The sequence below is a fragment of the Equus przewalskii genome, chromosome 7 (assembly GCF_037783145.1).
Source record: "Equus przewalskii isolate Varuska chromosome 7, EquPr2, whole genome shotgun sequence".
In the NCBI taxonomy this organism is placed as follows: domain Eukaryota; kingdom Metazoa; phylum Chordata; class Mammalia; order Perissodactyla; family Equidae; genus Equus; species Equus przewalskii.
The window spans coordinates 40,375,906-40,391,409 of record NC_091837.1 but is presented as its reverse complement, the minus strand read 5'-3'; the positions used below and the strand labels follow the sequence as shown (position 1 = coordinate 40,391,409).

Sequence of the window (15,504 nt, the reverse complement as noted above, 5' to 3'; positions counted from 1 at the left end):
CTGGTTGGAGAATTCTGATCCTTAGTGGGTTACAGAGACCAGGGCTGTGAGGTCATCCTTTCTGCAGTGGATGTCAGATGCCACAGCTCAGGCTGTCTTAATACAAAGACCATCCGCTTTGACGAGACTGAAGATCCCCAGTGAAAAATCCATTTTCAGACACCATGAGGGGTGAAATTATTCTCACAGCCACAGAAGCCACTGTACTGATAAGGGGTCTTGTGGGCAGTGTGAGCCGCAGAGCGTCCTTCAGACATTGGCTCAGCAGACCTTGGCTTTCTGCAACCCTGGTGGCCTCCTCTTTGGGGAGAAGCGTGGGTTTGACTGAGTGATATCTCCTTTCTTTTAAAGGAGAGCGCCATCAAAACAAGGAAACGATGATCTTTTTGGACCGATATATGAATGCCTGTTTTAAAATAGAGTGTATTCATAGAAAATTTGGGGTACCATAAAACCAACAGATCAGGAGACAGCTGCCCTTGAAAAGACAGTTTCTTACTCAGGTTCCGAGAGGAGGGGTATCTTAGCCACAATAAAACACCACAGACTGGGAGCTTTCAACAACAGACGTTTATTTCTCAAAGTTCTGGAGGTTTGGGAGTCCAAGATCAGGATGCCAGCTGCTTTGTCCTGGTGAGGGCCCTCCTGGCTTGCGATGGCCACCTTCTCGCCGTGTCCTCACATGGCCGGGAGAGGGAGAGCAAGCCAGCTCTCTGGTCTCCTCTTATAAGGGCATAATCCCATCCTGAGGCCTCCTCCCCCTTCAGCTCCTCACCTGGGGTGCTCCCCATTTCTACTCCAGCAGCCCCTACAGCTGAGTGGACTGAGAGGACCAGGCAGGGAGCCCCGGGCACGAAGCCCAATGCTCTGCGCTCAGCCCACTCAGACACAAGGACTGCGTGATGCTCTGAAAGTGTGGCCACCTCACCAGGACTCTGCGACCAAACTGCAGAGAATCAGCTCACCCGTTTCTGAATTTACCACATGGTTATCGTTGTAGACGATTTGCTGTATTTTTAGTCTTACCTCAAAGCCTGAGTAACTTAGTTGTCACAGGTAGAGTTGGAACCCCAGTTAAGTCTGAATCTCAGTGTTGCAATTTATTGCCCATGTCATCTTGGACAAATGAACCTCTGGAGCTTGTTTTCTCCCCTGTGAAATGGAGATAAATGTGACATTATTGAGAGACTGCATGAAGCCGTGGATACGTGTGCGGCTCCCAGCTGACGGTTGCTCTTCCGGGAGCTTTGATCCCCTCTCTGCCTCCACGGTCTTGCTCGTAACAGGTTTCTCTGTACGCACGCACTGGCTGATGGATAGAGAGGGGCTACGTGTGGAGAGAGCCTAGTATTTTCATTTCAAAGCTAAAATGCTTTTGGTTTTCCTTAAATTTGTTGCAGAAACTGGAAGAGAAGTTCCGGCTGAACAGACGAGAACTGATTGCCTTTGAATTCCCGGTGTTAGTGGCCTTGGAATTTGCTCTTCATCTGCCAGAGCACGAAGTCATGCCCCATTACCGCCGCCTGGTCCAGAGCTCCTAGCACCGGCCCGAGGAGGGCCAGGGACCGCTTCCTCTGAGTGCGGCAGCGTTCCACTCACTACTGGGAATGCAGAGATAGAGCCCATCGTAGCCAACTGTCTTCCTGTCGACATGTTTTTGTGTAGAAGCAGCTCGGGAACCTCTTCAGGGAGTCTTTGGTCTGGCTAGCCGAGCTGAGCCATGAGCTGCTTCCTGTTCAACAGGGCAGGGGAGACCCAGCAGACGGCGGCGGCAGCCCCTCCAGCCCTCTGCTTGGCAGGAATTTCTAGCTGCCTCACCTGGTCTTCCTCCCGGTACACCCAGCCTTGCAAGTGCGGTCCAGGCCCTTCTCTCCAGACTCATTCCAACTCGGAGTATGAAATTCTAGAGCGGAGGGGAGAAGAGTATTTGCAGAAGTTGGGGGAAAGCTTTTAAAAGACCCCCTCACTGGGTCGAAAGAGCGTGCCAATCTATTTTTGTATCAGCTGTTAGAAGTGCACTGTCCCCTAGGGAGTGTGGATGAGCGAGTGTGAGAACGTGTGTGTCTGAGAGAGATTGCGTCAGCCCTCGGCCCCCAGAGCCTGTCCCACTAGCCGTAGAGCAGACCTCGGCCTGGGGTCGTGAGCCAGGCTGACCTTGGGTAGTTATTTCTAGATAATCTCTGGATAATACTCACTCTCTCAGTACCAGATTGTCTGACAGCCTCTGCCCTTAGAAAATGACGTCGTTTCTGTACTGCTTCTACCACCAACGGGACAGAGAAGACAAGTTCTCGGGGATGGATGAGTTGGTGGCAAAGCATGGCGTGTGGAGCTCTGTGCCCTTTTGCCATCACACCGCATGCACAGATTTCACCCTCGCACTTTTCCCACCGTGGAGACGGCCGGGGCTGCGCTCCGTGGTGTGGGTTCCTGTGCTCTATGTTAGAGTGCGTGATGAGCACATTTATTGTGCTATATATGTATATATGAAAGATGTTTTATAAAAATCCAGAATAGGGGTAAGACGCGTGATTGGCGTTTCGGGGCTTTTGACGGCTGGGACAGGCTGCGTCTTGAGCTGAGGTTGAGTCGATTGATGAGGCAGTGACTCTTGTCATCGCCATATACCCAGGGCTGTCGGTGCAGAATTTTAATTGTGACTTGTACTGACTCACTGGGATGACCTGTACTGAGGCATGTCACCTCACAGCCACAAGAGAGAGGTGCCCACCAGGGTTTGCCTGACTGAAGAAAGCCTGTGGCCGTGTAAAAAGAGAATTAAAATATTTTATTGTTTCTCTGTACATGTATGTGTCTGTATAGACATACCCCTGCCCTGCCCCCACTTCAGATTTCACACACAGTCCCGGAGCTGCTCACGTCACCGCGGAGAAAGGGCGGGGGGGAGACTGAGTGTGAGAGGACAGCCACACAGGATGGAGAAACTCAGGGAGCAGTTGGGAGAGAGCAACCAGGATACTCGCGTTCTCCGGGGCGGCAGATTGAACTGCATTTAGTCCCAGATATTTTGCTAACGAGTGTCCTTATCTGGGTTCAGTTGTAAGACAGTGATTCTGCTGGGGGATGTGATGAACATGTCTGGCTAGATCAGCTCGTATTTAAGGGGCGCCTGCTGTTTAGCAGGCAAATTGGGGAGGAAGTACCAAGTCTTCACATGCCACCATCGCCTGAACTACGGTTCTCTCCCGGCAGCTGGGGTCCGTCACTTGCAGCTCTCTGACGAGCCCCCCGGTTCCCAGCCCACTCAGCTCACTGAGGAGTGCCTGGCCAGGGGACAGCCTCTCTGAGAGGCAGGGCCGCTGGCACCTAGAAGTTGCCCGCAAAGCTCCCTGCCAGCGCTCTGCCTTGAGTCTCCTTCCAAGCTTGGGGGGACAACCAGTGGGCAACACAGGCCACCAGCCCAGACATGAGGAGGGCAGCCTGCATCCCTCCTGCGTCTTAAAATGAGACTAACATTCTTGAATTTGGGGTAATTTGTTTGGTTTTTAGCATTTATGAGATGGACTTAAGAACTTGTTGGTCCAGTTAAAAAAAAAACAATTTTAAACTTTATTTTGGCCTGTGGATTTGTTGAGTGGGAGTTTTATTGGTCTTAATTTAGTTGGGAGGGGGCTGAGATGAAAGATTTTGTCGAGAGCTTTCCTTTCGCCTGTCCACAGCAGGAGCTTTCTGAAGGGAAAGGGCACGAGATGGAGGATGGGGATGAAGCCAGAGCCGCCCCTGTGACGTGTGCATCCCAGACACTTCCCAGCCTTGGGCCTCGGCAGAGAGTCGAGGAGGCAGCCCCAGCCTGTGTGGAGAGAAGGAGACTCAGCAGACTGTTCTAGAAGACCCTGAGGCTCTGTCCTTCCACCCACCACCACAGCGAGCAGGTTCAGGCCCCTTGCAAGGCCCACTCGCTCTCAGGCCTGCCCTGAGCCTCTCCAGCTCTCCCCATGCACAGACGTCTGTGGGGAGCCCTGCCCGGCCAGATGCTCCTCAGGACAGCACTGGCTGCTCTGCCTGACTTGGTTTCCCCGACTGGCTTGGGGGATCTGGGGCTCCTCTCCTCTAGTCAGCCCTGACTGTTAAGTTAGGTACAAGACGGGATCAAGCGAGCAGACAGGCTAGTGCAGCCGCCCCCTGCCCAGAGTACCTGCCCTGGGTGCCTGAGCCCAGGCCAGCCCAGTCACTGCTTTCCCTGTCTGTCCCCTAGTCAAGCCTCTCTTAAAGCAGGAGACCCACACCAAGTGCAAAGCTGTGCATTTTCCTTGGTTGCTTTTTTTTTTTTTTTGATCAAAAATTGCCCTACCACGGTTTCTGTCATCCTCACCCAGCAGGCCCATTTTGGGCTGTCCCTTATTCCACACAAACCAGTCTGTACCACAGGCCCTGCCTCACTGACGTGGGAGCAGGGGACATTGGAGTTCCTTCCCCTCCTCCTTATTGTTAACACTCCGTCCTGTCCTCTTCATTCCACCAACAGCAAATAAGACTGCTTGCTGCCCCTGCAGCTGGATTCTTTCTCTCCCTCTGAGACATTTCCGTGCCCACCTGCCAGCCCTCGCCTTCCACCAGCGCTGGCTGCCCCCGTAACTCAGATCCTGAAGCCACCTCACCCCCTTGCAATCTGCAAGTGGGGAGGGGGAGGCTGGAGAACAAAGCCACTTTGAGCTAGGTGGTTTCGTTACCTGCTAATTGTGTTATTTATCCAATGATGGAAGAAGTCCTTCAAAGAAAGGGGTTTGTGAGGGAGCATCCCAGGGGCTCACCCCTCCCAGGGGCAGGCAGTCCATCTCCCCAGGGTTTGCAGGGCCATTTGGTTAAGGACAGCACTAGCCAGGTCACAGCAGGCCCAGGTAGGAGAGTGCTGAGGGCCAGGGACGGGAGGAAACATCAAGACTATAAATCTGGAGTCACATGTCGTTAACACCAACTTAAACAAAAGGTCGCTTCAGGTAGTGCAACTGCAAGGCAGAACTGAGGTAAAAAGCTATAAAAGAATGAGATGATAGGTGAAGGCAATGGTCATCTTACTGCCAAAGGAACCCAGTGCAGAATGCTCAGAGCCCTCACCCCATAAAGGACCATTCGGACTTCTAAGTAGAAAGACTGCAAACACAGAGCTGGCTGAACCGTGAAGATGCCTGGCAAGGATGGTGCCTGCCCATGTGCCATCTCCCACTGTCATCTTGCTACTCAAAGTGTGATCCGAGGACCAGCAGCATCGCCATCACCTGGTGGCTTGTTACAAATGGAGAATCTGCATCTTAACCAGATCCTGTGGAGATTTACGCATTAAAATCTGAGAGGCACTGTTCCTCCATAGACGCATAGGAAAGAAAATTTTTGTCTAAAAAAGGATACAACTCATCATGTATAGAGTTGTCTAAAATAGAGAAAGGTGCAGAGACACTGTAGATGGTTTTTAATACCAAAAAAGTAGTGCCAATCTCTCTCTGAAAGGGAGTTTTGACATCTGCTTACCTCGCTGCCTCATCTAACATCTGGTTGTACGTGGCCAGAAAGATTTAAATTGGGCTAAGCTACAGTTAACCTATTGTAGGTCTCAAATGTGGAGCTGGCTCACAGGGCATGGCCTCAACCAGCGTTGACCAAGATTGCTGCTCAGATGAGGCCTGTATCCCAGGTTCCTGGGCCAGGGGGAGAGGGCTGCAGAGTGTGCTGGAGCAGGAGTCCCCTCTACCGTAGCTGGGGAGCAGTACAGTTGTGACCTTGGGGACATCAAGGATGAACAGACTTCCAGTTTCCTTGGACTGGTGTTCGTTGAGGTCCACCTAGCATTTTCTAAATGCATCTTACACTGGGTTCTGTGGGTGACAACAGGGCCCCCAAGGGCCTGCCCCTGAGGAGTTTCCAGAGGTTGGAGAGAGAGCCCTGGGGGCAGGTGGAAGGCAGCCTGAGTGGGCGCAGTGATAACTGTTCTCCAGAGGGAGCCCCGGCAGAAGCTCGAAGGGAAGTTCTGACTTCAGATGGCCCTGCACTGGACAAGGCCAAGGCAGCAGGTTAGAATTGCTGCTGGCACACAGAGGACCAGGCAGGCCAAGTTAGAGCAGCCCTATGAGTGAAGGCCGAGAGGACAGGCAGGATGAATCAGACTCCTTTCCAGAGCACCTGGACGGCTCGGTGAGAAGCCAGAGACATGAGCAGCACTAGGCAGAGAGCCCTCGGACACAGAGCCAGGGGGCAGAGCTGGGGAGGACTTGATTCACCACGCAGACAGCAGGCGCAGCGCCGAGCTAGGCACCTAAAGCACACGTTCTTAGTTAACCTTTAAACAAACTCTAAAATTAGGTCTCATGCTCCCATTTCATAGATGAGGAAACAGAGACTCTGGAAGACTGCTCCCCCAGGTCACACAGCTATGTAGTGGCAAAGGCAGCAGTCGTATCCAGGTCTGTCTGATCCCCAAGCCCGCCAGCTGTCCTGCCTCAAGCTTGGGTCAAAATAGAGAAGCTAAGAAAGCAAAAGGCCAGAGCCAGGCTGGCGTCAGATGTCCGGCTTGACCTGCTGCACTGATGGCCTCTCGGATTAGGAGGCGCCTTCTCCCCACCCCATCCAGCAGCCGCCAGCCCTTTCTGTGCAGAGAGCGAAGGGATCTGGAGCCACTAAATTGTTGTCCTCTGGGCTCTGAGCAGCCTTCAGAGCTGACGTGAGACACACTTTTGGGCCCTGTAGAACACAGGCTTTCTGGAAAACCTGCTTCAGCAACAAAGCAGACGACCACAGTGCAGAGTAACAGGGTCTATGGGCTTGCCCATCAGCATTTGACCAATTAGTTTCTCATTGTGTATGTATGGGTTTTCCACTGTGTGTGATAATTAACACAAATTCTCTTTGCCCCACTCTCTGTGTGTTTCTTGGCTGCTGTTCCTCCTACCAGTGTGTGACTCAGAAATGCACACGTTTTTCTCTAAGGCTAAGTCAGGTATACCTCGGGCAGGCAGGCAGCCAGCGGGGAGGCCACATCGCACAGGGGAGTCCATAGGATGCTCTGGGATTATGAGCTGTTTGAGACTGTTCATGCCTCAGCCTCCAAATGTCACAGGCACAGGCCATCATCAGATGTAAAGAAAGGCCCTTTCATGATCATTAACTGCTACTCGAGACCATGGGTTCGGGACAGCAGGAACAGCATCCCCAAGCACCCGGCACAGTGCCTGGTACATGGAATACACCAAACAAATGTTGGTTGAGTTGAATGAACTATCACAAATGTAGGGGAGGAAGACATTTCCTCTACCCTCTCTGGGTTCGTCTGGCTGGAGAATGAATTAAATTCACATGAGACAGAATAGCAGGAGAAAATTAAACAAGGCTTTGTGAAGACCATGGCCCGGGGCCTCTCTTCCTGAAGGAAGGAAGAAAGGGCACCAAAGAAGTGGGGTGCGCAGAGTGGTTATATACCCCCAAACAGGATGTTTCACATATGATTGAAATGTCCCTCCCACAATAGTCACAAGATTGCCCTGTTGGCACAGCACTTGATGGACACAACAGGTAGTGGGTCTGCTATCTTGGTGGGCTTAGCAAGAGGCAAGTCTATTGTCTCGAGTTGGGTGGTCACAGGTGAGCCCAGCAATCAGTTCCTAGCCTAAGGAAAGATGCTTAATCCTGAAGGAAATGCCAACGTTGGGAGGGGGAGGGAAGTTGCACCTTTACCTCAAGGACCTTTGTTCTTGCCATAGTATGCTGGGGTCCTGCCCCGGCGGAGTCCAGGTTCCTGAGGGATGGACGGCGTCGGCGCAATGAGGGGAAAACAAAGGGGACGTGAGACTTGGGTTGGTGTTAGCAAGTCCGACTTTACTGTGCACAAGTGTCGTTTATATATTTTTCAGGATTAGTACAGAAATAGTTCTACAAATATTCTCAGAGAGATAAGGAAGTAAAAAAATCGAGCACAAGAATATTTATTAGCATTCCATTCTATACAGCATAAGGTTAATGGTAGTCTTCTCCGCAATTAACTAGTGTTTGTTGTCTCTAAGCTAAAGGAGATAGGTACCTAGGCATCTGTTGTAATTCATGGTAAAGTTAAATCAAAGAGAGAAGGTCCAGGCCTCCGGACAGGACAGCAGTCCGTCTGGTTACATCCTGGTGGAGCCATCCCTGCCTCCCTCAATCATTTATGCCATTAGTGTAGATGGTTAATGGGAACAAAAGGCGACTCCAGGGTATCTTATCCCCAGGGCTATCTGCATCCTCAGCGGGCAGTTAAACATCTTTACTTTTTCGCGCCCTTTAGGGGGTGGAAGCATTCCTTTGTCTTTTAGATTGTAGCGCTAACAAGTCCCTTAAGTACACTGCCGGAGAAAGTATCACTTTGTTAGTAAAGTAAAGGGCTGAAAAGCTAAGCTAAGTTATATATCTTCAAGAATAAAAAACAGAAATAAGTATAGACATAACCTTGCTAGAAAGCATGCATATAATTCAGAAAATATCAGGGGTGTCGGCCGGCCATTCTTCACCGAGGGGCATCCCTGCACCCCTCGGCCCTTCTACTCATCAATTGTTTATTATTTATTGCTTTTAGGAGAAAACCTCTATAAGATTTTAACAGAAAGCAGAAGGTCAAGAATAATATGTAGATACTTCTTGATCATCCAATTAACCAGCAAACTCAGAAGGACGATGCATATATATTTAGACAAAGAACTGGAGGGAGAAGGAAACATTAACCAGACAGAGGCCATAAACCTAATTCGACATTTTATCTGGGCAGGATTCCTTTCTGATTGTCTCAAATGGGACTGTGTGCTCCTCCATTAATTAACTGAAAAATATCTTGAAAGTTACCTGCAGGTGGTCACATTCTCTTACTATATTTAATTTTCCCGGGAGGTAGTGCCTCCCAAGCAGCCACACAAAGGAGTGAAAACTGGAGGTTAAGAAAGGAAAAGGAATGAAGGGCAATTAGAAGCAGCACAGGTTTCAGAACTATGTGAGGGGCTGGCCAGTTATTCTTCACCAAGGGGCGACCCTGCACCCCTCGGCGTTAATCGGCTGGACCCTGTCAAACAGCCGATCAAATGATGTAGCCACGGCTCCCAGCAATAGTAAATGTTTTAAAGCAGATATACAATGCATGCTCAATGGCCACAGTCAGGCCCTTTTGGAAAAAATAGCTAAGTCAGGCCAAATTAGGTTTACACCAAATGGCTTCCTCATGTACTCCAATATTTCCTATTGCTTGCCATTTCTATTGTCAATGTATTCATGGGAGAGGCTCAGGCAAGCTGAGCAACTCGCCAAAGGGCTGAAACCACCACCTAAATATCATATCCAGCTAAAGACAAAGGAGGATGTTGGGGGTGGGGGAGTCAGTTACAGGAGGTTACCAGACAAGCACAACAAACAAATGCAGATTTAAGTCCTTGCCTTCCCCATTGATTAAGTGTTTCTAGAGATAAGGTCAAAGAGACATATCTTGGGGTGGCCAATTCCAGGCCCCCACACAAATTAATCACCCCATTGGGCAAATTGTTTTGTTAGTGGCTCTGAATCAATTCTCTGCTCAGGTCACACCTAGGACTCACCCTATAGACCACACCGCCAGCTCCCATGCCCTCCAGCTACCAGGTAGGCTCTGCCAAGGAGAAATGGGCACAGGAGAATGAGGTACCACTATGTGCTCCACAGCCTTCTGTCCCCGCGCCCCCCTCCCCCCCCAACCCCAGGGTCTCACTGCCCCTTCTTGGCCCCTTACCTTGTCCACACCTCCATAAATAGTACCCTCACTGAACTCACTTCAACTGCCCCCATCACATGTGCCAACTCCACTTGGCACACCCAGTTGGCAGAGCAGGACATGGTATCTCATCAAGCATGGGCAATTAGGACTGTCTGTATTCCAAAGTGGCCTTTGTCCCACAAAAGCATGAAGAATGGATGGGAAAGGTCAAGAAGATCACACGTCCTTTAAAAAAAAAAAAAGGCAGCTTGGCTACAATGAACCTGACCCTGAAGAAGCCCTCCTCAGGGCATTGGTGGTATCCGGCCCCCCTCCCCGCCAGCTGGACATTCCCTCGGAACTTCAGACTTCTTGGTGGTCCTCTTATGAGGGGCTTCTGAACAGGAGCTGATCGTAAAAGATGACCAAAAAGAAAACTCAATGGGTCCACTGGAGAGGCTGACGGCATCTTCTGCCAGAACCACGCACTATAAACTATTTTTAAAGATCCTGGCTGGAGAGAAAGGAAGCAGATCCCTTTGAGGCACATCTAGAAGTCCCTGGTGAAACCTACATACTGGTCTGTGAGATCCTAAGCCAGATACCATTTTTTTCCTAAGGCAGCTGCCTTCTCCCGCGAAACCAATTTTCATTTTTATTTGCAAAATAAAAACAAGATGCAAATGGAACAGATTACTTCCCCTCTCCTTCTCCATATGTATTGGAGAGACTGGCAGAAGCAGTTTTCAAGGGAAGCCTGGGGGCAAGAGCTTTTTCTGGGAAGAGCATGCAGCCAGAGGCAGGAGGGTCTGGAACAGAAGGGACAACTTTTAGCAGCAGCCCTTAGGGAGCCCGGGGGCAGTGACCGTGGGAGAGGCAGGCAAAGAAGGGAAGGAAGGGACCCTGGAGCAGGCAAACTGTGACCTCAAGCCAGCCACTGAACGGTGTTCGCCTGCTAAGGGGATCTTAATACCTCCCATCAGAGGGGTTCCAGAGGGTCAAATGAGATGGTACAGTAATGCCTGTAGGTGCTTGATAAATGGAAACTATTATTATTATTACCTCCCACTGAACTTAGGAAAAAATGAAAATAAAAAATCCTACTTTATAGAGGAAGCTACTGGAGCACAGATGTGGCATCTAGGACCAAACGGAGAAGATAGAGTAACTCATTGGATTCCCAGGGTCTAGGGGACCCATGGTCACGGTGGAGTGTACAGGCTACAGCTGTGCCCTGCCCGGGGCCCCACTTGAGGTGGTGCTGGGAGGCGGGCTGGAATTCAGCCCTAGGTTCACTCACCGAGTCATACCCTTGGCATGAGCCTGGAGGAAGAGATGCCTTTCTGATTGTGCTGCTCCAGATGGAGGACATTCTCCCAGGCAGCTGGAGAAAGGTATGCCTGCTCATGATCCTTCAGAAGTGCTGGGTGGCGGCGGGAGGGAGGGGGGCAGAGGGCAGAGTAGAGGGAATGCCTGGGACCCTTGCGAGTACAATGAGATGAGCCCCCTGTCCCACAGGTCAGGAGCCTGGGGTGCAGCAGGAATGGGGGCAGACCCTTCAGAGGACTTGTAGTCCACATTACCTACAGCCATGGGCCAAGAGGTGGTCCCCTAGAAGTCCAGAGATGAAACAGGCGCTGTGTAGGAAGCAAGGGCGGTGGGTGGGGAGCCGCAGGGCAGAGAGGCAGCAAGAACCACTTGCCAGGAGAGAAGAGGGTGCTAGAGAGGCCAAAGCAAGCAGGGGAGGAGGGAGCACAGGGAGGCAGCGGACCGGGCTCTCCAACCATCTTTACCTGGTGGAGGCTGGGCAAGAGGTCACCTCTTGGAAGGGGGTCAAGGTAAGGATTTTGGAGAGGCCCATTAACACCTGGGAGTCATATTTCACACTGACTTCCAGAACATTCTCCTAGCTTCTCTCCCTCTCCTCCCGAAGTTACTTCCCTGCAGGCTAAGCTGTTGGGGAAAGACGGGTCATGAGGGGCCTGAAGCCAGCATTTTATCCAGCTGAGCTTCACACAATGAGTGGGTGACATGGCAGGGCTGAGACACCTGGGGCTGGTGCCGGCCCCTCCCCCAGGGGATGCTACCGTTGCCATAGTCCTTACATTTCCGAGAAGGGCCTCCTTTTCAATGAAGCCCTGAGTGGAACCGGAATTGCGCTGGTCTCTAGAGCTCCAGGCTCCACCCACCAGCCCGGCTTTAGTGGGGCTCAGAGCTTGGGGGGCGGCGGCGGGGGCGGGGGCTGGGGAGGAGGCTGGGAAGGGCTGAGGATGGAACCCTAGACGTGAAGGAGTTTGCAGAGTCAGGAGACAGGAAAGAGATGACAAGGCAGTGTCTCTCCCGGGGCCCAGTGTCCTGCTTCCATGTCCTGCTCCCAGGGCGGGTCTTGGGTTCCAGCACAGCCCCCTGATACCCGTGCCGTCCCCTCGTCCCCTCACCCGCCAGCCAGCCGCAGGAGTCAGGCTCATTCTTGTCTCCACTGCTGGGCTCTCTAGACGCGCGGCTGCGGCTCCGGGGACCCAGAAGACGGGAGGGACGGCAGATGGACTCGGACGCCTGGCTGCTGCCCTTGACCCAAATGACCTCCAAGGGCCGACTCCAGGAACTCGGTGGGGAGATTATGAGGCCCCTGTGGCCTTGAGGCTTCCTCCCTGGTGACTGAAGGTCAGTGACTGCCACAAAGTGGGAATCCCACGTACCCGGCGAACCCACCTGGGCAGCTGTCCTGGCAGGTGGCCCTTGGAGAATCTCCTCAGGGTGGCGCCCTGCCCGGCAGAGCCGCCCCTTGGCTCCTCTGCCTCCAGCCTCCTCCCTTCCAGAGGTTTCCCGTGCACGGGGTGAGGAAGCACAGGGGAGCTGGGCCGGGCTGCCCGGCCTTATTGCCCGGGTCCCCTCCGAGCCTGGGCCCCACTCGGGGGCACAGTGTTCTGATTCTGACGACCGGCCTAGGGAGGGGGGCCCGGCCCTCGTGCTCGCCCTGCAGAATTGGGCAGTCCCGCGGAGAGAGACGCGGCCCCGCCGTGGGCACTGCAGGACTCCGGCCCATCACCCATCGCCCCACCCACAGGTGGGGTCAGCTCGCCTGGTCCCGGCCGGCCGGGCTGCCGCCCCCGCTGCCTCAGGACACGCCCACAGCGCGGGGATGCCAGTGCGGGAGTCTGCTCCGGCCGCCAGGAGAAGATTCCGCACACTGCGGAGCTTAACAGCAGGAATTACGTCCTCATACTTCTGGGGGCTGGAAGTCCAAGATCAAGGCGCCGGCAGGGTTGGTTTCCCCTGAGGGCTGTCCTGCTGCCTCTTCACGCGGGCTCTCTCTGCTCTGTGTGTGTCTGGTTGGGTGTCCAAATTTCCTCTTCTAAGGACACCAGTCAGATTGGATGAGGGCCCACCCACGTGCCCTCCTCTAACCTCAACTACCTCCTTAGAGGCTGTCTCCAAATACAGTCACATTCTGCTGTGCTGGGGGTTAGGGCTTCAACGTGTGAATTCTGGGATCAGGGTTCAGCCCTTGACATTCAGAGTGTACATTCCTTGCACCAAGTCAAGGCCCGTCACAAGTCCAGTTCGGGTTCTACTGACATGTGGAGTCAAAACGCAAACAAACCCTTCGGATGAGACACTTCCTGTCCCTCTACTTAGCGGGTTGCTGGCTCCCTGCTGGACTCCCTGGGTCCTAGGGTGTTCTGTGTTCGCTCTACCCCAGCCCACCTCCAGCCCCCAATCCTCTGCTGTCAGAAGAGTGTTGCTTTGCTCTCTCCTCCCAGGACACTCCTTTGCTTCCTGGTCTGTGCAACGTGGTCACTTTTCTCACTGGCTCGTCTCCCTCTTGCCTTTGTCACAAGTTCTCCGGGCTGTCCCACTCCCTGCACAGTCAGCCACGGCCTGTGGCTCCTCCCTACTGTCTGACTCGGTTCTCTCTGTGCCTCTGCTTCACATCCTGCTCTCCTGCCCCATCCCTCTTTCCTTCCTCAAAGCCCCCTTTGGTCCTTGGCTGCCACCCATCCTGCTGGTCCCACTAAGGGCACCCTCTCCCGGCCACACTGTCCCTGCCTCCTTTCCAGGCCTCCTTGGGATGTTAGCATTCCCACTTCACACCCACTGAACATAGATAACCGCTCTAAGCACACAGAACATCCCACAGTTTCAGTTTAACAGAAACCCCTTTGGCCTCCAGTTTGGGAAGACTCTACAATTCCCAGTCAGCTTTTGAGCTTGGGTATTTTCTGTAGCCATCTGGTCATTTAAGCCCTTAACGTCTCATTTTGGGGAGACACATTTTGCTTTGTAGGTTTCCCAGAGCTCGTGTGCCACAGCAATTTGGCCTCACCAAGCAATCCAAAAAGGTGTGCTAACTCAATCATCCCAGAAAAGATGGAGCAAGCTTTTAATTTTTTCCCTAATGCCTAAAATGATTCTCAGGAAGTGTCTCCCACAGCACTAAATCAAAGAACAAGTTCCAGCTGCTGAATAGGAACTAGGAGGAATCAAGACACAGAGGTGGGGAAGGAGGAGAAATTGATATATATTAGACAGATATATATAAAATATATTATATGTAATATTATAATATAAATATGTTATATAATATATATGTATTCCCAAATTGAAACAGTTCTTCTCTTGATTCCTGTTAAGACAAGATCTGGACTTTTGTTGTTGCCAATAGAAGTTTCCAGAGACCAGTTACTATTAAGGACCAAATATTTTGCTGGAAAACTAAAGAGGTTTTGACAAGCATTTGTCAAAGTGTGGTCCTCGTAGGACCAGATGCATCAGAATCACCGGGGGTGCCTTTTAGAAATGAAAAGCCCTGGGAATTCTAGAATCTCTGAAGGTGAGATCTAGGAATCCACATTTGCCACACGTTCCCAGGTGATTCTTCTACATTTAGAAGTTTGAGAGTCATGGCCGTGAGAGTGTTGAGGGGCCGTAATAAGCCATAGGTGGAAGGCAGTCAAAGGTTCGGAGGCCGGGAGGGCTTCTCAACCTTTAGCGTGCATATGAGCTTATTCAAGTGCAGACGCTGAGTCTGTAGGTCTAGGGGGGCACTGAGACCCTAGGGAGCCAGTGCTGCTGGTCCACAAGCCACATTTTTAGTGGTAAGGGGCTGGAGGGCACGTTTCCCTTCCGTTATCAGGGGTGGGAGTGTGTACATGATATTACAGTAGTGATAAATAGCATAGCACTTTCACATGGTTTATCTCCCCTATGAAATATAATGAGGCTATTGTTTTAACAATGATTCTAAGCCTTATATAAACAATCACTGCCCTCCCAAGCAGTCACTCTGGAGGCAACACACAAGAGCAGTTCAAAGAAAGGCTCTGATGTCAGAGTTCTGAGTTCTTCTCACAGCAGGTGCGCTTTGCCCCTCACTAGCCAAGTGAGCTTGGGCCAGCTATGAAACTCTCCCGAACTTCAGACTTTAGCTGTAAATGGGGTTGACTCCGGGTCCTTTGTGTCGGGAGGTTGTGAGGGTCACACAAGATAATGAATATAAAGTATGCACGCTATGCCTGACACAGCACACACTCAGGACGAGTCAGCTGTTAGCTCTAGTCCACGGCCTAAAGCATGCAGGGCATTCGTCTTCTGGGTCTGGCATCGAGAGCCAGTTCACACACAGGATAAGGAATCTGTCTCATTAAGACGCACCTTCACCCCAGGTTTGACACGAAACACTATCACTCGGAGCCATCCCCTGCTCAGTCACTACTGGCACCAAATGACTTCTGACATTTTCGAAGAATGAAATCCAGCCTTGTCTTAGTCTACTTGGGCTGCTATGACAAAAATACCGCAGGCTGAGTGGC

At 51.9% G+C, this 15,504-nt stretch overlaps 1 protein-coding gene across 3 annotated transcripts in view; it reads left to right on the top strand.

The window, feature by feature from the left end:
* CABLES1 (Cdk5 and Abl enzyme substrate 1) overlaps positions 1–2,804 on the top strand; it is a 106,330-nt gene extending 103,526 nt beyond the window's left edge. For all 3 annotated transcript variants that reach the window (XM_008523297.2, XM_070629682.1, XM_070629683.1), the window contains one exon: positions 1,401–2,804. In XM_008523297.2, coding sequence (XP_008521519.2) covers positions 1,401–1,541 — 141 coding nt within the window. In that variant the 3' untranslated portion in view covers positions 1,542–2,804. The remainder of the gene's footprint in view (positions 1–1,400) is intronic.
* Positions 2,805–15,504: the final 12,700 nt, after the last annotated feature.